The following is a 25,695-nucleotide window of genomic DNA, read 5'->3' as shown; positions in this document are numbered from 1 at the left end:
AGTTGGTAGTTGTTTGACTACAAAGGCAGCCGCCATAAGAGACCAGTTGACTTGATTGCAGAGCGGATGAATCAGCTCTGTCCCATTTGCCACAACCAGAAGATGAAATCAGTAGCAGCTGTTCAAATCTCTGACCAAGATCATCAGGGGAGAAGTTTCTGCCTTGAGATGCTGTGTCCTGGCCCTGATTCTGCTTTAGAACTAAATACGTGAAAAGATCACAAGATCCCACTCACAGCTCTGTATGCTTTCACAGTAATGTAGAAAGCATTAACCTACATACAGAAGCTATCATATCAGCTACTCTACAATTCTAATCTGCTGGTCTTACAGGCTATAATGGTTGCATACTATGGAATTCTCCATCTGATATGAGAATGCCATTTAGAAAAGAAATGCAACTGCTATTGTGAGTTACGAAATACACAGGGAACATTTGCCTGAAACACATCTTTAAAAAAAACAGGAAATCAAACTAGATTCTGGTAAAACAATCAACCCTAGAATATTTTATAGGTACCAGAGACACGTGGCTTCAAAGGCCAGCAGTCACTTGGAAAATTGAGAACCTTATTTGCTCTCTAAACCCATGAAGGCCATTCCTTTGTCTCATTAACGGCCAACTCCAATAAATCACCTCCATATAAAGAGACATTAATTAAACAGACATTAAGTCATAACGACATACCATTCCAAAAGAAACACTGAAATGACACTAATCATATGACCTATAGTGAAAAGATTGCATTGATTAAGATCACGTCCTAATAACCAGAACTGATTGGGTGTAACCCTCAAGGCGACTCACCTCCACGATGCTGCGAAGGTCCCTGACATACATGCGCTCCGTCTCAATTATCTCCATGACTACACGGTCCACGTAGCTGAGCTTAGGGTTGGGCGCCATGGCTTCAGTGGCAACGGGTGAGGGATGGGTCTGAGGTGCATTAGTCCTCCTGTTGGTGGTGGCGTTGTTGTTGCACTGGGACCTGGTCTGACTGTGGTCCAGCCACTGGTCTCTGGTCCCCCCCTGGCTGAGGCCCTGCGTCTTGATCTCTGGCTGCTCCCTGGCTCCCTCTGCAGGGCTGAGCTCCAGGTCAATGTCTGCTCCACTGGGGGGAGGTGGTGTGGAGGGGAGGGCTAAGGTACTGCCGTAGAGGCTGTGGCTGTCCCGGGAGGAGACTGAGGACAGAGTGGACACCAGGCTCACTGGACGCTCAGCCTCTCCCGCTGAGGGGTCAGCACAGAGCCGGCTGTAGCTGTCTTGTCGCTCATGGCCACCACTGATGGAGAGGGCAGAGTATAACCGAGGAGATTCTGATAGAGAGGAGAGAGAGAGAATGAGAATTGAGTCTGAGCACATGGGCAGAAACAGATTGTTAAAATTGGCACATTCCACTACATTTTAGATCCATTTAATCAAATACTGTAGTCAGATGATATGACAGTATGAACCCAGTGTTCAGCGTCCCAGCCTGAGGAAGAGTGCTCTACTGCAAAAGGGGCTTTCTCAAATCCTACGGACACGCCCCAATTACAGCGCTCCACATTCTCTGGAAAACCCAGCCATTTCCTCCAACCTCCCTTACTGGTACTGGCGAAGTCTTGGAAAAACAGAAGGAAAACTGAGGGGGAGAAGAGAGGGGAGTCGGAACCAGAGTCCTGTTTATACATCTAATTTATTAAACTACTTTTCAAATCAAGAGAAATTGATTCCATATTCAGTTTCACATCCTTCCTGCCCAGACAGGGAATGTTCCAAATATATGAAGTCAGAAAGTATTCTGAAGGTCAAAGGTCAAACCCATTTTGCATTATTAAATAATACATACTCTTGCCAATAAACGGCACCGTCGAGAACAAATCCCTTAATTGGCCACAGCAGTCAGGGATATTGCCAAGTGAGGACAGAGAGTTTGAGAGATAGCGGTGGTACAGACATTTCATGGAGCACTCTTTGAAATTGTTTCCAACTACAGCAGTGTTGACACATTCTTAATGAAATCAATAAAGCGGTCATAAAATGTGCGTCATTAGCAGACATCCCACAACTAATAACATGGACCTGTCACTAGGCAGCTTGGCCATTTGACTGGACTTGGAAAGCGGGACAGAAATGTGATGTCAGCAATGACTTCAGAAGAACTGAGGCCCTTTTTATATAGTAAAGAATCAAAAGTGATTAGGTATAATGAATGTAAAACAAAAATGATTAGAAATTGTAGATGAAAGATCTTTGAGGTCACTGGTCAGTAATTTGTAGAGTCAACAGATACAGGAAACAAAACAAGTCTCTCTCTCTCCCTCTACAGACTTATAGACAGGATGATGTCAGTGATCTCAGTCTGGGCTACAATCCAGCCTCTACAATCCACTGTAGAGCTCATCTGCAACAACACCAGACTCACGCATGTCAAGTCAGAGGAAGCAAGGGATGAGCCTGCAAGCAAAGGTTGACCTTGACCACTTCTTAAAAAGCTGTTTAAAGTAGTTCTAAAACCATGTAATAGTACTACTTACAGGGAGTAATAGCACAGTAGGCCGTTGGTCTCTGCTCAGACAGAAGCTCCTCCTTTCCCCATTTACTTTTGGCTGTGAAAATTACTCCCTCGCCTGCTCTGAGCGCCAACCGCCAAGGCCGCCCCCTCCCTTCCTAGAACCGCTGTGCTGACGTCAATGCCCAGCCATTGGGAGGTGATACTGGGGGAGTAAGGACAGTCCAAACATACACCCTGATCTCCCGGTCTCCTAACAAACCCTAATGAAGTCTCAAAGGCGCTCAGTTATACAAGTGGAGAGCAAATTATATAACTTGTCCTAGGCTAATAAAATCGTAATATGGTTTTTACAGAATTCTGAAATTAATGGTGTGACTCACTCAACATTAGGATCACCACCATCAGGACAAGTCATGGCAGTGAGATTGGTCCTAATCCAAATTCTGTAAGGGATGGGTAAGGCAGGAAACATAACTCATGAAGGCCTAAGGCACTAGCACCCAGACCAGACATGATATGGGACAAAAACAGCAATCGTAAACCAACTCTACTGCAACTTCCCCACCCCCTTTCCTTACTCCGATTACCCACTGAAGAGAAAGTACTCTTTGCCTGATACCACACTCCATTGGTTTGAGATCCTCTGTACGATTTCATCCACCACACATGGAGTGGCTTTGTTAGATTACTTGCAAATTGTTAGGTTACTTGTTAGATATTACTGCATGGTCAGAACTAGAAGCACAAGCATTTCGCTACACTCGCATTAACATCTGCTAACCATGTGTATGTGACCAATACAATTTGATTTGATGTAGCAGGCAATGCTAAGGAATGCAAATTAAAAATGCCCTGGGCCAGGTTTCCCGAAAGCTTCTTAAGGCTAATTTCATCATTAGAACCTTCGTGGGAGAGTTTATTTGGGGGAAACCATCATTATTAACGTTGCACTTGAAAATGGTCATAATCTAACACCTGCCTCAGACCAAGTGCATCGTTAGACGCTTTTCTGCCCTCCCGTGTCACTTTATACACAGAAGCTTTCCGCTAAACATTGATAAACCATGTAATTCCGTCTCTGCGACCACCCATAACGTCAGATGAAAGAGGACTACAAAGTTGTCAATGTCTTAGCAATTGAACCAAAACAAGCAACATGTAAAAATATGCTTAAAATGAAAACGTAGATGATTCCATTAAAATAAACAGTACGCTATAGGCCTATTTCAAGCCGTGAAATACATTTCCTGTTCAATCAATTGAGTTCTATTTGGCTATTTGTAGGCTACTGACTAATTTGTCTCAACATATGTGTAGCCTAACGTGCCAAATTGGTGATTGTTAATTTTTATTGGTTAAGCAGCCGTAGGTGGTAATATCTCTATCGGAGCTGATCTGTTAACAGTTAATTATTTCACAATACTGACAAGGAAAGATTTGAATGGAGAAAGCTGATCCGAGAGCAGTGCTCCCGTTTTCGATCCTTTTAGTATCAACATCCTCCAACAACGCACTTAGCGACAATTCGCTCTTCGTGGTGTTTTGGGAAATGCATGTTACATCTTCCCTGTTGCAGGAAAGATGCATCGTTAAAACACTGGTAAGCCTAAATTCCTCCACTATCGGGAAACTACTGTAGGCCTAGGTAAACATGTGGCACTGGCAATAAGGTTAGCACTAAGTTAGCTAGCCTACTGTGATGCATGGCAGAGTTGGACAAGGAAGTCAGACGCAGGATAAGCAGAGAGGAAAGTACACATCTCTGGTACGTCAGTCATTTACCATGACGGACAAAATAGCAAAACAGAAAAGATCTAGACCTACTTTATATTCACAATATTATTCAATCCGAGTGACAGCAACACAATCAAAATGCAAACCCTCCAGCTTTAGCTCAGTCACATACTAAAAGGTTTGGTAAAATTGTTTTAGTCCTATGTCAAGCTCTTTTTGCGGCTGCCATTTCAATACAATCATTAACCCAGCCAAACAGAAGTATTATCCAAGTCAAGGTTACAAAGACCATAGTATTTGGAGTACATTTTAGCCTACACTGCAACTTCAATAACTTAGCGTTACAAAGTATGTTTTCTGTTTCAAATAGTTACAGTATGACAATGGAATAGGTTAAAAGTCACATTGTAAAGTAAGGTACATGCTCAGGGATTACATCAGATCAACTGCTAATGTCTGAACACAGTACTATGGGCTGTTTTATTAATCACCTTGTTGTTTAGGAAGAATAGCTGGGATTCCTGCTGTATTCATTCGGAACCCTTAATTGTAATTCTTTGAATTCCTGGTTGCTGCTGCCTGTTAAACTTCACAGACAATGTAAATTCCACAAGCATGACTACTTCTGTTAGTTCACAGTCCTCCGGCCCCCTGGGAAGCTATAGTTCACCTTAGATTATACTGTTGAACAATGTTCTTCAATGTGAATGAGACCTGCATGTTTTGGACCACTTTGAACAGACAGTGTCAGACAGTTAAACAAATGAGAACTCCAGGTCCATGGGCCTTCCCTTGAGCCAAGCCAGGTCTAGTTGGAAGAACAGCGCAGGTAATTAACGGAGAGTACATCAGCCCTTGGCTTTGAGCAATAGTATAGTATTTCCACAGCCTGAGATGAAGGAAGCCGAGACATTCTAAAGGGTCGCTGAGTAATCAGACAGTTCAGAACAATGTAATCTACAGACGTTTACAATTCAGCCATAATTATTTTGTTGACAACATAACTGATATTACCCTGTCTGCCTATGATGACATGATTGATGTGAACTACACACGGTACAGAACCAAATAAGGTACTGTTGATGTAAAGGATGTTCCACGATCAGAAAACACCTCGTCTTCTCCACAACGACCATGATGTCCATCTCAGACAGTCTACTGGAATTAGTGACATGTCAAATCAAAGTTTATTGGGCACGTACACAGATGTTATCGCAAGTGCAGCAAAATGCTTGTTTCTAGCTCCAACAGAGCAGTAATACCTAGCAATACACAAAATCCAAAACTATCAGAACGAGCAATGTCAGAGTCCGGCACACACACTTTCTAATTTAGCACACTCTTATCCAGAGCGACTTACATTAGTGAGTTTTTGTACTGATCCTCCATGGGAATTGAACCCACAACCCTGGCATTGCAAGTGACATGCTCTATCAACTGAGTGACACGGGACCAGGTGAAAGCTATGATCCCTTATTGAGGTCACTTGTTAAATCCACTTAAAATCAATGTAGATGGAGACCAGTTAAAAAGGATTTTTAAGCCTTGAGACATGGATTGTGTATGCGTGCCATTCAGAAGGTGAATGGGCAAGACAAAATGTTTAAGCTTCTTTGAACGGGACATGGTAGTAGATAGGGCTGTGGCAGTCAGAATTGTGTCAGCCGGTGATTGTCAAGCAAATAACTGCCAGTCTTACACTAATTTACGATTAGAAAATGTAGTCCATTTCAGAAGAACAGAATAGCACACTCTTTTTCCTTATGTTAGGCCCTGATCTGGCCTACACTAATTCATTTAGCAGACAAGATTTGCTTAGAATTCCATGGCAATATTTTATAGTACGAAGAATACAATTGAACATAGTTGAAGTCAGAAGTTTACATACACCTTAGCCAAATATATTTAAACTCAGTTTCACAATTCCTGACATTTAATCCTAGTAAAAATTCCCTATTTTAGGTCAGTTAGGATCACCACTTTATTTTAAGAATGTGAAATGTCAGAATAAGAGTAGAGAGAATGATTTATTTCAGCTTTTCTTTCTTTCATCACATTCCCAGTGGGTCAGAAGTTACCATACTCTCAATTAGTAATTGGTAGCATTGCCTTTATATTGTTTAACTTGGGTCAAACATTTTGGGTAGCCTTCCACAAACTTCCCACAATGAGTTGGGTGAATTTTGGCCCATTCCTCCTGACAGAGCTGGTGTAACAGTCAGGTTTGTAGGCCTCCTTGCTCACACGCACTTTTTTCAGTTCGGCCCACAAATTGTCTATAGGATTGAGGTCAGGGCTTTTTGATGGCCACTCCAATACCTTGACTTTGTTGTCCTTAAGCCATTTTGCCACAACTTTGGAAGTATGCTTGGGGTCATTTGTCCATTTGGAAGACCCATTTGCGACCAAGCTTCAACTTCCTGACTGATGTCTTTAGATGTTGCTTCAATATTATATATATATCCACATAATTTATCCCTCATGATGCCATCTATTTTGTGAAGTGCACCAGTCCCTCCTGCAGCAAAGCACCCGCACAACATGATGCTGCCACCCCCGTGCTTCACGGATGGGATGGTGTTCTTTGGCTTGCAAGCCTCCCCCTTTTTCCTCCAAACATAACGATGGTCATTATGTCCAAACAGTTCTATTTTTGTGTTATCAGACCAGAGGACATTTCTCCAAAAAGTACAATCTTTGTGTATGTAAACTTCTGACCCACTGGAATTGTGATGGTGAGTTAAGTGAAATAATCAGTCTGTAAATAATGGTTGGAAAAGTTACGTGTCAATCACAAAGTAGATGTCCTAACCGACTTGCCAAAACTACAGGTTTAAAAAAATGTGTAGTTTTTAAAAAACAAGAAAAAAACAAAAATGATTTGCCAGTAGATTGTCGACATGATTCATGATTGCTAGCTAAGATTTTCAAAGTATGATGTTGACATGATCAGTCCAATAAAAGCTACTTTACATATGTGATTTAAGGCTAGAATTTGACATCTACCCTTAAACTTGGTGGACTAGAATTTGAACTAGAATGAGCTCTACCCTTAGACTTGGTGGTGAAGTAGTGTCCCCATGAGTGAGAACACTGAGCTAATCACAGCGCAACGCTCTGTATTTTCTGCTGGCTTGCCCCACCACCATAGAAAGCACTGAGCTAGGCTGAAACACCTGCATTTTGGAGCTGCCTTAAGAAATCAAAAAGACACCATGTTTGTATGCGGCTCTAACTCAATGATATATATTTTTTTAAACATTGTTTGCAAACTGATGTGACACGTATTAATGCAAAAATAACATGCAAAACAGGAAAGCCCCCCCCCCCCAAAAACCACACAATAAGTGAAGACATCAAAACTATGAAATAACCAATATGGAATCATGTAGTAACCAAAAAAGTCTTAATATATTTAGATTTCTTTAAGACAATTCAAAGTAGCCACCTTTTGTCTTGATGAAAGCTTTGCAGACTGTTGGCATTCTCTCAACCAGCGTCACCTGGAATGCTTCACCTACTCTGCATCACAGACAAATTTGGACTCATCAGAACAAAAGGACAGATTTCCACCAGTCTAATGTCCATTGCTAGTGTTTCTTGGCCCAAGCAAGTCTCTTATTATTGGTGTCCATTAGTAGTGGTTTCTTTGCAGCAATTCGAACATGAAGGCCTGATTCATGCTGTCTACTCTGAACAGTTGATGTTGAGATGTGTCTGTTACTAGAACTCTGAAGCATTTATTTGGGCTGCAATTTCTGAGGCTGGTAACTCTAATTAACTTATCCTCTGCAGCAGAGGTAACTCTGGGTGTTCCTTTCCTGTGGCAATACTCATGAGAGCCAGTTTCATCATAGCGTTTGATGGTTTTTGGAAGTGCACTTCAAGAAAACTTGAAAATTCTTGAAATTTTTCAGATTGACTGACCTTCATGGCTTAAAGGACTGTCGTTTCTCTTTGCTTATTTGAGCTGTTCTCAACATAATATGGACTTGGTCTTTTACCAAATAGGGCTATCTTCTATATACCAATCATACCTTGTCACAACAACTGACTGGCTCAAAACGCATTGAGTGTGCGGAATTCCTGATCGAAATTCCACACACACACCTGTAAATTGAAACACTTTCCAGGTGACTACATCATGAAGCTGGTTGAGAGAATGCCAAGAGTGTGCAAAGCTGTCATCAAGGCTAAGGGTGGCTACTTTGAAGAATCACAAATATAAAATGTATTTTTGATTGGTTTAACACTTTGTTACTACATGATTGCATATGTGCCATTTCATAGTTGATGTCTTCACTATTATTCTACAAATGTAGAAAATTGTACAAATAAAGAAAAACCCTTGAATGAGTAGGTGTCCAAATTTTTGAATTGTACCACCCACACACAAATAATGTGTATAGACAGTATATGACTAGAAAAAGGCATGTACATCAGTAGTTATATAGGATGAGCCATGACTAGAAAACAGTATATACACACACACACAGGTGGTAAAACAGTATGTAAACATTAAAGTGACCAGTGTTCAATGGCTCTGTACATAGGGCAGCAGTCTAAAGGTGTAGAGTAGAGTACCGGGTGGTAACCGGCTAGTAACAGTGATTAAAGTTCAGGCAGGGTACTGGGCGGATGCCAGCTAGTCGTGACTGTTAAACAGTTTCCATCGCCAGGCCATCAGACTCTTGGTTCCAGCTTTGATGAACAGGCCGTGGCTCGGGTGGCTGAGGTCCTTGATCATCTTGGCCTTCCTGTAACACTGGGTGCCGTAGATGTCCTTAGAAGGCAGGCAGTGTGCCACCGGTGATGCGTTAGGATGACTGCACCACCCTCGAGAGCCCTGTGGTTGCAGATGTCGCAAATGACGTACCAGGTGGTGATACAGCCCGACAGGATGCTCTCAATGGACGCATCTGTAGAAGTTCGTGAGGATCTTAGGGGCCAAGCCAAACCTTTTCAGCCTCCTGAGGTTGAAGAGGTGCTCTTGAGCCTTCACCACAATCTGTGTGAAGGGACCATTTCAGGTAGTCAGTGATTTGCATGCCGAGGAACATTAAGCTTTTGACATGCCCACTGCAGCCCCAACGATGTGGACGTGTGCTCTCTGCTGTAGTCTACGATCAGCTCCTGTGTTTTGTTGACGTTGAGGGAGAGGTTTCTGGCACCACTCCACCAGGGCCATCACCTCCTCCCTGTAGGCCGTCTTGTCATTGTTGGTAATCAGGCCTACCCCTTGTATATTGAGCAACTTGATGATTGAGTTGGAGACGTGCGTGGCCACACAGTCATGGGTGAACAGGGAGTACAGGCGGGGGCTGAGCATTCACCAGTGGGGCCACCAAGTTGGTGATCAGCATGGTGGAGGAATTGCTGCCTACCTTCATCAATTGGGTTTGGCCCGTCAGGAAGTCCAGGACCCAGTTGCACAGGGAGGGGTTCAGACCCAGGTCCCTGAGCTCGGAGTGCACTATGGTGTTAAAGGCTGAGTTGTAGTCAATGAACAGCATTCTTACATAGGTATTTCTCTTGTCCAGGTGGGATAGAGCGGTGTACAGTACAATGGCAATTGAGTCATCTGTGAATCTGTTGAGGCGGTATGTGAATTGTAGTAGTCTAGGGTAAGGTGATATGGTTTTTAACTCGCCTCTCAAAGCACATTATGATGACAGAAGTGAGTGCTACGGGGCAATAGCCAAGGTAACTGAACTAAATTAATTTCTTGGGTACAGGAACAATGGTGGACATCTTGACGTGAGGCCAGACATATGGAGACATTGAATATATCCGTAAACACTCCACCCAGCTGGTCTGCACATGCTCCTAGGACGCGGCTTGGTATGCCGTCTGGGCCGGCAGCCTTGCGAGGGTTAACTCGCTTAAATGACTTACTCATGTTGGTCACGGAGAACCAGGGTGCACACAGTCCTCGTGAGTGGCGGGGGCCCGCGTCAGCAGCTCAAAGTAATTTTCCTCTAAGTGGTCGAAGGTGTTTAGTTCGTCCGGGAGCAAGGAGTCGGTGTTCACGACATGACTGGCTTTCCCTTAGTAAATCAGTGATTGTCTGGGAGTCCTTGACACATACCTCTCATATCCTTGTCCCTTTACTGTCATTTTTCCACCATTGCCTTAGAGGTCATAGCTGGTCTGTTTGTACACATCCATGTTCCCAGTCACCTTGCCATGGTTAAATGTGGTGGTTCCCGCTTTGTTTTGCGCAAAAGCTCCCATCTATCTACCGCTTTTGGTTTGGACATCCTGATGAACCCAGTCACCAAGTCAGTGTATACGTCAATACTATTCTCAGGCGACCTGGAACATTTCCGAGTCCATGTGATCAAAACAATATTGTGAAGACATCCATCAACTGGACCTTTTCCTGACATTTGTGTCGTCAACGAGTGGCAAATCAAAGACAAATAATCTTTCGCATTTCCCCACCATCCCCCAACATTGTCTTGTGTTCTCTATGATACAATAGGATTACATCTCTTCATCAGGAAGCTATATCCTTTTTCCAACATCAACTTTCCTTCATAAGACAGAATATGACAAGCAAGCCACAGAATTGTGTAACTTGTCAGTTGCAAAACATTGAGAGATGTTGCGAGATTGCCATGTTCACGTGGGGGTATGCAAACCAACCTGCCCTGGCTTCCATGTTCATATGTAAATTTGACACTGGACAAAGGGTTGTTGTTTTTGTCCTAGGAAATATTTATGGCCCAGTCAAAGCAGTTGCTATGGAGACTCCGTGCTTAACAGTTCTGTCTAATGCAACACATCCTGCTTTCAATAGGAGGAACTGACTACATGAGCTAAGGACTCCAAACCAAGTTGAAAATAATAGTAAAACAACAGCAAAGGATCTAAATCCATCCATAGAGATGTTGAAACATGAAAACCCAGCAACAAATCAAATTTGTTGAAATGTTGGTAATACTACCATACATGAAAACTACACCTTGGAATAAATACTCCAATAAGAAAACGTATTTCATTAAATCTCGCCCATACCTTTAACAAAAGAGTGCAGTGATGAACATGGTCTTCGCCACCCAGGTGCTCACTATGACGAAGGTGAGAAATTCCAGATGTTCTCTTACTTAGGGCTGAGAAATCCTTCCCTTGGGATGTACTGTACATATAAACCTCCTTCTCACCTACAATCTACGAACACGCAGTAGAGAGTTTAAGAAACTCAGATTTTTTTAGATGCATGCCAGCAAAGCCACTACACAACATATGAATTGCACTATAACAATGACAAACAGTGCCCACAAACTGTTAGGGCCTAAATAAAGCTGTCCCAACAGCAGAGGTTCCTTTCCTGCACCATTGAGTGAATTCTTACCACTGCTAGGCTTGACTATCAGCGGAGCCTTGCTGGCAGCAAAACAGTTAATTCAGCCTCATTTACTGGCTTAAAAAATTTAAATTGCTGATATGACTGACTTGCTTAAACAAAATGTGGTTTCTACTGACAATTGAGAGGTACAAACTATGGCATAAGGAGACGAGTGGATAAGAGGCAATCCATAATTTCGATTAAGAACGACCTAGGATGGACATAGTTATATTGTCTATGTTAAGCACTTTTGAAATGTACAGCAACAGAATTCAGAACATGGGCCGTTCTTAGTCTTCTCCCTGTACACAAAGTCAGAACCGTAGGATAAATAAAGCGGGCATATAAGCAGACAATGAAAGCTCTTACAATAGTCAATGATTACATTTCTCTAAAACAGGCTAGGCTACATGTGCCCTACCAAGTCAGAACAGTAGGCTAAGTTATGAGGAGGAACGGGACCAAATTATTAGGATGAGGCACATGGGCTACTAACAGCTTACTACACAACATACACTTAATATTACATAATTTATGCAGTAGCATACAATACATTAGATTCTCTTATGTGCTGTGCTCACTTGAATAGGAAGGTGGCGCTGCAGTCCTTGTGGGAAAATTGTGTCAAACTTTATCATCAGTCTGACATTATAGTGCTTTCAAGACAACTGGGAACTAAGGAAAAAACAAGGTTGAATCATGACGTCAGTGATCTTCAGGTCGGAACTCTAAAAAGAGGCAAGAGTTCCAGACTTAGAATTCAGAGTCGGATAACCGTTCAAAACATATTTTCCCGGTCGGAGCTAGTTCCCCCCCCCAGAGTTTCCAGTTGTCTTGAAAACAGCAGAAGTCATGCTGGATTGACAGCATGGCCAATGTTTTCAACCTTTTTTGGCCCATGGTGTTGCATGTGAATGGCTATCCTTTTAAGCTTGGAAAAGAGACCCTTAAAAACACCCACTCCACTAAATAGCAGGCTTGCGATTGCTTTGCAATGCTTGCAGTTCGCCTCAGATTCCTTCAAAACCACTCATTGTTACATTTTAGATTTCAGACTTATGTAATGTTTATGTCCAATGGCCGATGAGCACCGATACGATTTATCTATAACTTCTCTTCATAGGACAAGGATTGAAAAGGATTTGCCAGTAGATTGTGAACGTGATTCATGATGACTGCTTGTATAGCTTGCTAGCTAAGATTGAAAGTATAATGTTGACATAATCAGTCCAATCAAAGCTACTGTAGATAAAGTGATTTGGCATCATTTTATCTGTAGCCAATGACTTTTAGCCTTCTTGGATGGGCACTTCTAATGTAACTCTATGCAGCACCCAAGAGGCTAGATTTTGAGCTCTACCCTTAGACTTGGCGGCGACGTAGTGTCCCCATGAGTGACAGAACACTGAGCCAATCACGGCGCAACGCTCCGTATTTTCTGCTGGCTTGCCCCACCATAGAAAGCACTGAGCTAGGCTGAAACACCTGCATTTTGGATCCACCTTACTCAAGTCAACAACAAAAAGAGACCATGTTTGTATGTGGCTTTATTAACTCAATGATATATATATATATATATATATATATATATTTTTTTTTTTATTGTTCGTCTGATAGGACACATAAAAAAATAAAAAATAACATGCAAAACAGGCACCCATGACTCCTCCTGCTGCAGCCTATACCCTCAGACCTTTCCTTATGAACAAAAGGTGAACTGTATCAAGGGTACTTGGTAGTCTCATCATAATCCTCATCTGTTTGATATGAAACCCTCTCCATTAAAAAAAGTGACCGGTCTTCATCCTTTAAATGATCCTTGAATGTTTCTAACCAAATCAGGAACTAGCAAAGAGGAACAAGACTACCTGTCTAACATCCAGCCTGCAAATCCCTCTCCCTCCTATAGTTGCATGGACACTTATGAAAACAAAGGATCATGAATACATCCTCTTTAGAGGCTGAAAGCCAATGAAAGAAAACCACAGTTCTCCTGAACCCTGGACTTGTTTCCTGTTGCAGGTCTGATATTGACATTCAAGTGGCATGTGTTCACCAGGATGAAAATTAACCATGTATCAAGTCCTTCACTGTGTGAGCAGTGTCCTTCCTCCTAAGCAGGCACCAGCATAGTATAGCCCCACCCATTATGTTAGTACTGCTGGACATAGCTGTTCTATTCACACAGACTCATGCAACAAATGAAGCCGAGTGATTACTTAAGACAGAATCATTTATATTTTTATCAGACATGATCAACTACAGAGCACTCTGCTGGATACAGAATGGATCTTGGATCTCATTCACACTGTTGTGTCAAAAATGTATTTAGCCTTTTATCGTAAAATCCCAAGAATTAGACAATTGTATTCACTTTATACCTATTCTTATGAATCAAGACAATCAAAAGATCATTTTGAAAGCAACCTGTAGGAATAGTTGAGAAATTTACAGTCACCTTTATGAGCACGCTATTTTACTTTCCTGATTAACTGCTACCAGGGCATTCCTTGTTCCTGTATGTCTCGACTGTGCATCCGCAAACCTAAATATTCCTTCTAGCCATAAAGCTGACTTTTCTAGCCACATTTTTTTTTTTTATTAAAAAGGCACACAAGCTGGAAAATCCTCCGCTCTAATTGGATGATTAGTACTTTTTGTATATATCCTTCACTTGCAAACTCCTGTGGATGTGAAGGCGCCCCTTAATAAGTTAACTTATCCTTTGAGCCAAAGGCTTGGCGTCATGCCGTTGGGGAAAGCCAGGACTTGCACTTTGCTCTACATCTCAAATGAGTGCTTCCTCTTCCCAACATCCCCTCCATTCTTTCCCCTTAAGATAAAATATAAAGGAACAGAGGGTGTAGTCTGGAGTTTATCCCCTTGGGAAAGACTGCTCCTCAGGAGGAAGAGGCTGACGCTAACAATTAGTCAGAGACTACATTATCATGCACCTTACAAACATTGCCCCTAGTCACAAGGTCAGGTAAACCAGCTTCTCAGCCATGAATCGTCTCTAGCGACAAAACACTGATTTTGGTATTTAAAGAATCTCGCTTCTAGCCTGTTTGTTTTATTTACACTTTGCCTTCAATGTTCAAAACTGTCAAAGAAATGTTAATGATTAGCTTAGAGGCCAGTAAATAAACCTGAATGGCAGCAGTGAATGAGGCTGAGCACACAACCTGAACCTGCATTCCACAAGATACGTCAAGATCTAGCTAGGTGTCCTGTGTTTACAAGGGAAACTGTTTGTGGTTGACTTTCTAAATAGACAGCTTAGTTGCCATAATGACAATGTGATCGTTGAATATACTGTATAGATGTCTTCTTAATAATTTGCAAGTTCAGCTGTGCACTTGTTTCTGAAAAAGGAATTCCTAATCCGCCCCCCCCCCATTTAGTTTTAAAGATCTGATCAACAATTGTGTTAATGAAAAAAACTTGTAATTTACAGTGATTAAAAACTAAAATTGGGGGCAAGGGAAACATTTATCTGCACATACAACCTATTGTACCATCATTCCAATACTAATGAGGGGAAGAAAGTGGTTGAACGAGAAAAAGAGTTAAAGTTTTTTAAGATGCTTATCTTTTCAAAAGACCCTGATTTAATCCTGTAAGTTTCTACAAAGCAACATTTGACTTCTGAAGGACCCAGCAGTGCCAATTGACCTCAGTGCACAGGCATGTGATGATCCACTTAAGTCTCCATGCAACCCCCCCCAAATATCCTCTTCAAAAGGTCCATTTCCTCTGGACAACACACCATCTGACAGCGGTCCAAGCACATTGTAAACTTTACCACCAGGCTGTGTGTCCACAGATAGGCCAAGGGCCCCGTTAGCACTTCCCTGCAGTGGGGGACAACTGGGCAGTGAGGTGGTGGTGAGTCTGGGGACTTCGGGAGTCCATCCAGGATGGCGTATCTTAACTGAGGGTCACTGACACAGGAAACATTTTTTTTTTTAAACAAGCAGCATTGTATCCGAGGAAACTAATGTGGGGGGTTCTAAATGGAAGGAGATTATCAAGAGCTACTTTTAGACAGGTAGCACATTAAGTGGATCCTCCCCAGATCTGGGAATCAGACTCAACAGAAAGTCTGACTAATGTGTGTAATCCACTGGAAGAGTTCTGGGAGGAATGTCATTGTAAGAGACAGTAAAATCATTCACACTAACCAGGTTTCCATTCAACCATTTCATGCTGATTAATTACATGACGCAAAAATGAAACCAGGCTGATGGAAACAGGAAATTCCGGTACAATTTAAGTCACGCAACGATATGCTGTCTGGTCCTCCCATTACGACTGGTGAACGCATGCAGTTTATTAGGCCACAGATTCATTAATTTAATGTGAACTTCACAGGGTGCTGAAGGTCATTCTTTCCAATAAATATTGAGGGTCTTATTCTAGTGACATGATTGATGCATGGCTGCCATTTGACAAAAGAAAAATTCTCGCACTTATCCATAATAATCTCATCATCATTAGCCTACCCACACTATCTACGAGCTGTTGGCTAGAGCGCACATGCCAAGACTGGAGGGTGCACATTTGCCATATAAATGCAACAGTTGTCACAAACTGTAGCGTTTGGGTCTCCATCACATTTTCAACTCTTAATTTATTTGGCACATGGGATTTTATTTATTTTTTAAAGTTATTTTTCTGTGCACTACGTCATCACGAACTACCTTTAATCCGCAATAAGTCAGTTTGACTGATACATTTCTATAGATGTTTCCATGTGACTGTGGGGAGTGGGAGGCAGGGTACTGAGCAATGCAGTATAAGGCTGAATGTATAAAGGTATTGGCAACAAAAGAGCTTAGAGATGATCCCTTTCACCAGTTGAAAAAAAACATGAAAGAATAGTAGGTTTTCTGAAAATGTTGAAAACAAGTGACTATCCTAGTTTCCTACATTTTGCTCAACCTGGTCCCAAAACAGTAAGTTCTTCAGCCAACAATAGAAGTTAACACATACCGTAAAACTTCAATTATAATAACTAAACGCAGAGGCTCAAATAGCAGCTGTTCCCTTTTAATAGCCAGGCAACATTTTAGCAAATAAAACACCTGTTTCAAATAAACATTGGGTCAAAATTGTTTGAGGTTTAATGTGTTAAATGAAAAAATCCAGTATAGACCGAAAATATTTTTTCCCCCACTTAAATAAAAAAAATTCGGTAGTATGAAACTGCTAGTGATTGGCTGCCAACAGCTGAGAACTGCTAGCTAACAGGCAAACATAAAAGCAGGCAACAACTTCAGGAGTACAGACCTTTAGTGGTGAAAATAAGAACTGCCAAAAATGAGTAAGAATTATTTTCCTGTCAAGGATAAATATTTTTTTAAATAGAGGCATACTAAAGACAAAATAAATGTGACAGTGCAGGAAATTAGAAGTATTAAAATGCTAGAAATGAATGCTTGAATTAAACAATTAACTATGCAAATTAGCAAATTAGCAAAAGCTGTGTGCATTAAGAAAGACACCTGGCTCAAATAGAAGGCAGTCTATAAAAAGTGCCTGTTGTGTTCAGTGATAAGCAAAGAAACGCCTGGGCTATTAAAGTTTTACGGTATATACTGATCGGTGTTGCAGTCAATGGATCTAAATGACAAGAGCATTAAAACCCTTACTAAAGCAGTCTCCACATGCACCTAGAGTGCATGTGACTGGAGCTGGTGCAGCCAACCAGCCTATGACTGATAGAGGAGCAGAATGAGGGGTGAAAGTAAAGGTCTGGAGGTTCAGTTAAACAAGCAGCACTTAGAGGACCAGTCATTCCTGCTTGGCAGGGGCGAACTCAGACCAGAAATCACCCCTGGCATTTCTAACACACCATCACATTTTTAACCCAGAAACGCCAGATCGCCCCTACTGCCTGGCCAGATCACCATAGTCTGGAGCCCCATGCCAATACTCAGCTGGAACAGCTGCTGCTGGGTGGATGTCTCAAATTAGTACAACCCCTTTACAGCGCCATACATTCTGCAAGCATAGCTACTTTCCAATTTCAGCACGCTCTACTAAGTAGGTCAGGGGTAGCTCTGATCTTTGGCACACTGTTCAGCCACATTTCATCAACAGCTTCACACAGCTGTACATTAGCTTTCCTACAGCATGGACATTGACTAAGTTTTATATATATATTACTATTTATTTTTTTAGAAGTCAGAGTTTGCATGAATGGACTCCTAAAAATGGGATAATGCAACATTTATCAAAAAACAGATAAACGTATAAAACCCGAGAAAGGATTTACTTCCTCCAATATTCAGCCAACAGTCAATTAAATTAAATGACTCTAGGGGGTACTAATCCATCACAGCCTGCTTATTTTAGAATCATTTTTGTACATGTTTTTATTAAAAAAAAGAATTTCAGCTGATACATCAAATGAAATAAAGCCATCTTGGAGCAGTGCCAGAATATTTGACAGCCATAGGTAGACAAAACGTGTCTAATGTTATTGTAACGCTGTTGGCAGTAAAACAAACCCCCTGGCTTTTCTTTCAGCTGAGTGGTCACTTCATAAACTTTTGAGTCTTTTAACCCCAGAGATGCATTGGAGCTGGAAAGTCACGACAACGTCATCATTTTGTTTACTTTCACACAGACCGGGGTCTTCCTTTCACACATTCCTCTTGGTTCTTCACGTCAACCAATCATTACGTCAAAAAGACAACATTCCCAGCTGCCTGTTAAGATTTATCCAGCCACAGGAGACAAATTGACAACGTGCTTCTTTAACTCCTCTGGGTTCACGCTTTAGTTCAAATAAGCCACAATTTGTTTAACTACAATTTGAGGGTGAAAACATTTGGGAGATTTGTGAGGCTTCAATTGCTAAAGGCACCTGAATACAGACTGAACTATAGTCTGAGGAAATGAGACAACTCATGAGGGCGGCACACGTCCCCCCTCCAAGGCACTGGCCTCTTTTGGCCGTGGTGGTGGCTAAAGGTCGGGTGGAGAGGAAAAAGGGAGCCATTGACACATTGGCATTCTTCAGCCAGAGTGGAAGCTCAGCGCCAAATGTGTTCAGTGGAGAAGAGAGGTTGGGGGGGGGGGGGGCATGTGGACACAGGAGCACTGTGTAGAGTTCTTATTAAATATTATTTGCAAAGAAATGCATACTTAACAAAAACATAAAACGCAACATTTAAAGATTTTACCAAGTTACAGGAAGTTAGTCAATTGAAATAAATTCATTAGGCTTTAAATCTATGGATTTTACATGACTGGGCAGGGGCGCAGCCACTGGGGAGCCAGGCCCAACAAAATCAGAGAGTTCCTCCCCACAAAAGCGCTTTATTACTAACAGAAAAACTCCTTAGCAAACCCCCTCCCCTCTTCAGACGATCCCACAGGTGAAAAAGCCGGATGTCGAGGTCCTGGGCTGGTGTGGTTACATGTGGTCTGAGGTTGTGAGGCCGGATGGACATGCTGCTAAATTCTCTGAAACGATGTTGGAGGCAGCTTACGGCAGAGAAATTAACATAATTCTCTGGCAACAGTTCTGTTGAACATTCCTGCAGTCAGCATGCAAATTACACACTCCCTCAAAACTTCAGACATCTGTGGCAGTGTTGTGACAACACTGCACATTTTAGTGGCCTTTTATTGTCCCCAGCACAAGATGCACCTGTGTAATGATCATGCTGTTTAATCAACTTATTGATATGACACACATGTCAGGTGGATGGATTACCGTGACAAAGGAGAAATGCTCCCTAAAAGGGATGTAATCAAATGTTGTGCACAAATTTGTGAGAAACAAGCTTTTTGTGCATATAGAACATTTCTGGGATCTTTAATTTCAACTCATGAAATCAACACTTTACATGTTGCCTTTCTATTTTGTTCAGTGTAATTTAAGGAAGCACCCCCCACCTTGCAGGTCAGTTACACTGGCCAGGTAAAGCATAGGAACGGTTTTAGATTCAGACACATCCTGATCCTTGTTTGGGTTTGCACATTAAAGGGTCTAAGCAGTCTAAGGGGCAGTCTAGCTCCAGAATCAAAGTTTTTCTGCCAGGCCAGCTCTGACCGACTGTGGGCAGGGAATTCACGAGTTTCTAAGTTCTGCTTTTCCAGATGTTCTTTATTCTGCAGTTGCCAGCCCTTTTCCACTTACCAATGCAGGACTGTGGCTGAAGGAAAATAACCTATACATTTGGATTAGAATAACCCATCACTGTTACATTAGTTTGGCATCCTACAGTCACATCGGCAAACAAACATTACTGCAAAAATCAAGTCAGAGGTTAGTAATGGACTTTCAGCTGTAAACTACCAAGTGATCATTGTTTACCAGTGCATCGGAGAATTCAGATCACACAGCATATAGCCTACTGTACAACTAACTACATAAGTCAATAAGATGTTAAAAGGGCTGGTCTTACCTTCCCCCATTGGGCCCTTATGGAGAGCACTGTGGGACTCCTCTGGCATGGCACTCAGGCCTCAGGACCTGCCAAGACAACATATAAAGTAGGGTCAGTCTCAAGTCAACTCATTGTAGTACGATCAACAATACATAAGCTTTCACATAATAATGCAACTCTGCTTAAGACAGCAAGAGGACAAAACACAATTTCTGCTGCGGTATGGCCAATGTTGTGATGCCCTGTTGTCAGTCAACTCAATCTAGATTCTGTACAGTATGGAGCTGCAGTACCTGCATATGAACAACTAGCTTCATCACAGCTTTAAACCTCTCCTTCCCCAGTGAACACATATACCTTGTATTATTAAAACGTGCATGTTACACCATCTTCTGTGCCTACATTCTAGACCATGCTAAAGGAACTCATACATTCCTCACTCCTCTAAGCTTATGCATGAGTGAGGGGAAACTAGCTGGATTCTTATCAGCATTTGAGAAATTCCTCCCATTCCACTGATGACTGCATGGTTAGTCTGTGTTAGCTCGCGCCAGCCACTCTCCGACATATGGGGCTCCATAGGCCTGTGTAGATAGTCCTGAGATTACAACATGAGCTTATACCAGACCAGTGACTGGAAGTCTGCGGCAGTGACATGACAGAGCTACAGGGTCCTAGCTGGGATGAGACATCCGAATTCTGCAGCCACCTGAAGAGTGTGTGAAGGTAATGGTGAAATCCTGTCAAACAGGCCTTACAGTAAGCAAACTACCAGAATACACAAATTCCATAGCTAGCTACCCTCTTCTATAATAGTTTCCAATTCAAATCAACAAGGGCTTAATTGAATCAAAAGCCGAGGCATCATTTTTCATAGGCTTCACATGTTGACAGGTCGGGGAGTTCAAAGTGGCCTGCAGTTAGGTTGTCCCTTATCATGCCAGAGTACTTTGGTCTTAATGATGTGTCACCTCCAGGCCCAGCCTCCCTGCCAGTTTCCCCACATCACTGCTTCTCACCCTCAAAATTAAATTAATAGTGATGACTGGGCCTGAGAACTCATCTCCTGTGATTCTTAGCGAGCCTCCATCTTTCAGTTACATTCTTCACACAGCTAGATCAGAGAGGAAGGAATTCTTCAGGGATTAGTGTCGGGCATTGTTCCCGAGCGCAATCAGTGGCCATTGCTACGAGCTGACAGGCTGGCTTGCTGAGGCCAAGCCCACTGCCACACGAGGTTTGTCAGTTAAGTTGCACAGGAACGCTGGGTGAAAACAAGAGCCCTGCTCAACACATTATGATCATTGGTTTAACAGCGAGCAGTGCTCCTGCAGCTGTGGAGTTGGTTGTGTATTAACACCATGGGGCCTGGGAACCATGCATCAGAGGCATGTTTATTGGTTCTAAAGCATGACTTACCTGCTGAGTGCCGTCCAGGTAGCAACGAACCTGCCATTTCTACTTGTAGAATCGAAATACTCAGTGGCCAATAACTCAACTTTGAGCCAATCAGAGAACAAACCCCCACGTAGGGGAGCCATCAGGAGTAACAGAAATTAATATATTCTGCCATTTTCTACATCCACGGTTAAATGTCATGAGCCAGTTACACTTTATATGCAATGTAGACTTTGGGATGGTAGCTAGATAAGTGCACTGACAATGCGCACAAAACGAAATACTTCAAGCTAACTAACCACTGTAGTCAGTATTGGCAGTCATAATTAGATCACAATGGATTCGTTTCCATGAAACAGCTGCCTGTGTTAACTAGTTAATTCCACAGCTAAGGATGCTAGGCTGTTGTGCTAGCTAGCGAATATGCTAACGTTGGCTAGCTAAACAATTGGTTAAGCTGGCACTGGTTGTGGGGGATTATAGAGAGTGAATTAAATGGTTTCTTTGTCATCTTACTAGGTAGTTATCTAGGCATGGCCATCTGGCTAGTATCAACAAGGACTTTCTACAAAATAGCAACATTGGCGCAGCTAGTAAACATTGGAATCGAGACCATAAATTAAGCAACACACAGACATGCATTGCCAAAACAACACTACCTTATGGTTTTTAATATTTTATCAAGGCTGACGAGATTAAGTTCTTTGCTGTGTGAACAGAAAAGTGTGACTGCCAACTACGTTCAGAGGTGCTAAGTACTATCGGCAGGCAAACATGTCAATCCTACTGGGGTGTCTGAACTATAAAAAACATGAGTCGAAGAAATATAAATCAATTTACATGCTGTGTTACAGCCAGCTATCAAATTAGGTAACAGGTGCTACATCTAGAAATCATTGCATTGCAGTGAATGAAAGGCTGTAATTAATTTAAAAAAAGGTTCCTAAAAGCTTCAAGCCTCTTCAGAAAAATACCCTTTGACCAAGTACAGCCAATTGATTTTTAAGTGGAGGACTTCACCAAGATTGTTCATGTCTAAGGCAAGACTTTGAACTCCTCCCCCAGTGCACTGAGCAAGTCCACTTCAGACACGTCTGGAATTATGACCTCAGAGCTATACCAGCTGAACGAGCACACTAAATCTCCAGTGGTGGAAAAAGTACCCAATTATCATACTTGAGTTAAAGTTACTCAAATAAAAGTCAGCCAGTAAAATACTACTTGAGTAAAAGTATTTGGCTTTAAATATACTTTAGTATCAAAAGTAAATGTATAAATCACTTAATTCCTTATATTAAGCAAAGCAGATGGCACAATTTTCTTGTTTTTAAAATTTACAGAAAGCCAATTTAACACTCCAACACTTAGAGATAATTTCCAAAAGATGCATTTGTGTTTAGTGAGTCAACCAGGTCAGAGGCAGTAGGGATGGCCACGTGTTCTCTTGATAAGTGTGTGAATTTGACCATTTTCCTGTCCTGCTAAGCATTCAAAATGTAATGAGTACTTTTGGTTGTCAGGGAAAATGTATGGAGTAAAAAGTACAATTCCCCCCCCCAGGAATGTAGTGAAGTAAAAGTTGACAAATATAAATAGTAAAGTACAGATACCCAAAAAAACTACTTTAGTACTTTACACCACTGCTAATCTCTCAGAACCCTTACTGGTCAATGAGCGACTAGACAAGAAATAAGGGCTCAAAAGGTAGTCCTCCATTAAAATGCCAGATCCACAAAATATTTTAAATAAACAAAAAAAATCAGAGAACACACTTGAATGGAAAAATAACATTTATAAAAGTGTCTCCTAGCAAGAACAAGGTCAGCACAGTAATTTATCACTCCCAACCTACAGATTTACTGCGTTTTAAACCTCTATACCCATCACATTTGCTGAGATATGAAAACTGTAAAGTCAGAATCAAAACTTCCTTGAAATCCTTAGGTAACCACTAGCCAGACTGACAGTTATGTGGAGTTGGCCATTTGTGCTGAAGCCAGCCTTCTTTACACACAAATTGAGAACATTTGTTCCCACAGCTGATAAGTGTGTTAGCCGCAACCTGAACCTCCCTTCTGGAGATCTGGAGCTTGTTCTCTAAGTGGACACAGATGCCACCATGGATAATCTGATGGTGGTTAAGTTAGAGCTGCAATAGATCACTTGGTCTGTAATATCCCTTTCAGCAAAGCAGATGATACCCCTTGTTCCTGTGATCTTATTTTTCCTGATCCAGACTGCCAGAGTTTAAATTCCAACAGGAACCTTTTTCTAACAAATGACAAACAGTTGTTGCCATGAGATTATAGAGACTGTGCTCAGTTGAAGAGAGATTGGGAGATGAGGGAAATTCAAATTGGGTCATTGTGTCCAATGCCCCACCCCAAACGTACACAAACCATAACAAAAGGCTGACCCTGTCCTCCCTGTACTTCAGACCCAAAGCCTGGAATTCTTGACTGATCGGCTCCTTGGTGAGAGATCTGATTACTATCTGGGGAATATCATTCACCACTGACAGCTCCCAGTGTTACGAGGGAAGTGAAACCTTGAACTAACAGAGGGCAGACTATGGAGGGTAATAAGACAAGCCACAATCTGGGAAGATCTCAATTGCATATTCTTCACATCCCCTTGCAGTCTTATCAAAACCCATTGGATGAGAAAGCCAGATGTCCATCCCCTCTGACCTTCTCCGCCAATGGGTTTTGAGAAAGAGACTCGGAGAGAGAGAGAGAGAAAGGACGCGAGGAGTATGCAATTGAGGGTTACACACAGAGGGCATAGACAGCGCAGGAAGGAAGTGACATTTAACCAACCAGTGAATTTTCTATTGAGTGCCACAGATAACAATTATATTGCATTTGAACCCTCAGGAATCATTTGGTATGCCTTACTGACTCAGTAGTGCCTGGGGGAGGTTTCCATCAGAGATAATGAAAATGTGAATAACGGTGGAATCTGATGGTGAAATGACTGTACTTTTTGCCATCTAAGCATCAGAGCAATTTCCTTGCTGCATATGCATATGATGTGTGCCTTGTCATTCCCGTCTTGACTCAGCTGCCCAATCATGCAGAGATCCCTGCTCCCCATTACATGCAACAGATAACTTGGCAAATGAACTGCTTCCGGGTGCGACATGAATCAATGAAGCATTAGATAGCAAGCAGGCTAAGAATAGTGTAGTAGAATGTAAGCTGCTCCACCCCACAGTCAGCGAGAGACAACATAACATTCTCTTGTCCCCAAACAGTCTACCCAACAAGGGATTCTGGGAATACTAAACAAGCCTCCGGGATGTCCTCAGACAGGACACGGTCAGGATGTTTATATTCAGAAAGTGAATAGAAACCTAATTGAGCTGACTGACATCCAGGAGGTCTATAGACTGACAGACAAATGTTTTCCAGTGGTAGGGCTGTCCATTTTGTGGACCTCTCTTAGCCATAGACATTAAACCAGTAAATAGTGATAGGAATACGTGGATGTCAGCACTATGGAAAAATCCCAATGGTGCATAAAATCTGAAGTATTTCAATTTGAAGCGTGCCATATTGCAGAATGGCACCATAAAACACTTAGGATCAAGCGTCCTCTTTCCCCACATTACTCCTCCACTATGTCCCTGACATAGCCCACAAGAAACCAACAGCCTTTCATTCATTGGAGAACACAATGAACCAGACACTCCAACTTAACTTCAATTAAAACCAGCTCATTCTAGAATAGCATCTTCGCAACCTCGGACTCACAAGACATTTAACATATGAACTCTTCACTTTGGGCAGCTTAGTAATTACGATTCAGAGCATGCTGCCAAGATGGGCCGATAAAAGATGTGTCCCTCAAAGCCCAGAGCCCGTGAAGATCGTGCAATGTGTGGGCACAGCACTTACACATTTGAGTCATTTAGCAGATGCTCTGATCCAGAGCGACTTACATTAGTGCATTCATCTTAAGTTAGCTAGGTGAAACATATCACAAATCGTAGAAAGTAGTGATGTGACAAATAGAAAAATTCAGATAAAACTAAGACAAAATGGTTTGGGTCTCAGTGTGTATTTTTCAGATGGTTAAGCATTGCACACGTACTACCATTACTGTACCTCAATTCCACCTTACAAATTGGCATTTCACCACTTTCTCAAAGTATTTCCATACAAGACTTCACTGCTATCACTTGCCTTTCTCTGCTATTTTTACAACTGTTAATGACGTATAAGTATTTCTGGAACGGGAGGAGACTGATTAGTTGCTGCACTTCCGAGAACACAAACACTTGCATCCTTCATAGCGAGCTAGTGAG

The 25,695-nt window shown here is 42.0% G+C and overlaps 1 protein-coding gene across 2 annotated transcripts in view; it reads right to left on the bottom strand.

Moving 5' to 3' along the window:
- The window catches only part of LOC129811603 (pleckstrin homology domain-containing family G member 3-like), a 64,359-nt gene that overhangs the window by 32,870 nt on the left and 5,794 nt on the right, over window positions 1-25,695 (bottom strand). For both annotated transcript variants that reach the window (XM_055863037.1, XM_055863038.1), the window contains exons 2-3: window positions 20,007-20,074; window positions 809-1,317 (exon numbers count right to left, since the gene is read on the bottom strand). In XM_055863037.1, the coding sequence (XP_055719012.1) occupies window positions 809-1,317; window positions 20,007-20,055 (558 nt within the window). In that variant the 5' untranslated portion in view covers window positions 20,056-20,074. The remainder of the gene's footprint in view (window positions 1-808; window positions 1,318-20,006; window positions 20,075-25,695) is intronic.

This window comes from Salvelinus fontinalis, chromosome 15 (genome assembly GCF_029448725.1).
Source record: "Salvelinus fontinalis isolate EN_2023a chromosome 15, ASM2944872v1, whole genome shotgun sequence".
In the NCBI taxonomy this organism is placed as follows: Eukaryota; Metazoa; Chordata; class Actinopteri; order Salmoniformes; family Salmonidae; genus Salvelinus; species Salvelinus fontinalis.
The sequence above is the reverse complement of the archived record's forward strand: the minus strand, read 5'-3'. Positions and strand labels throughout refer to the sequence as shown.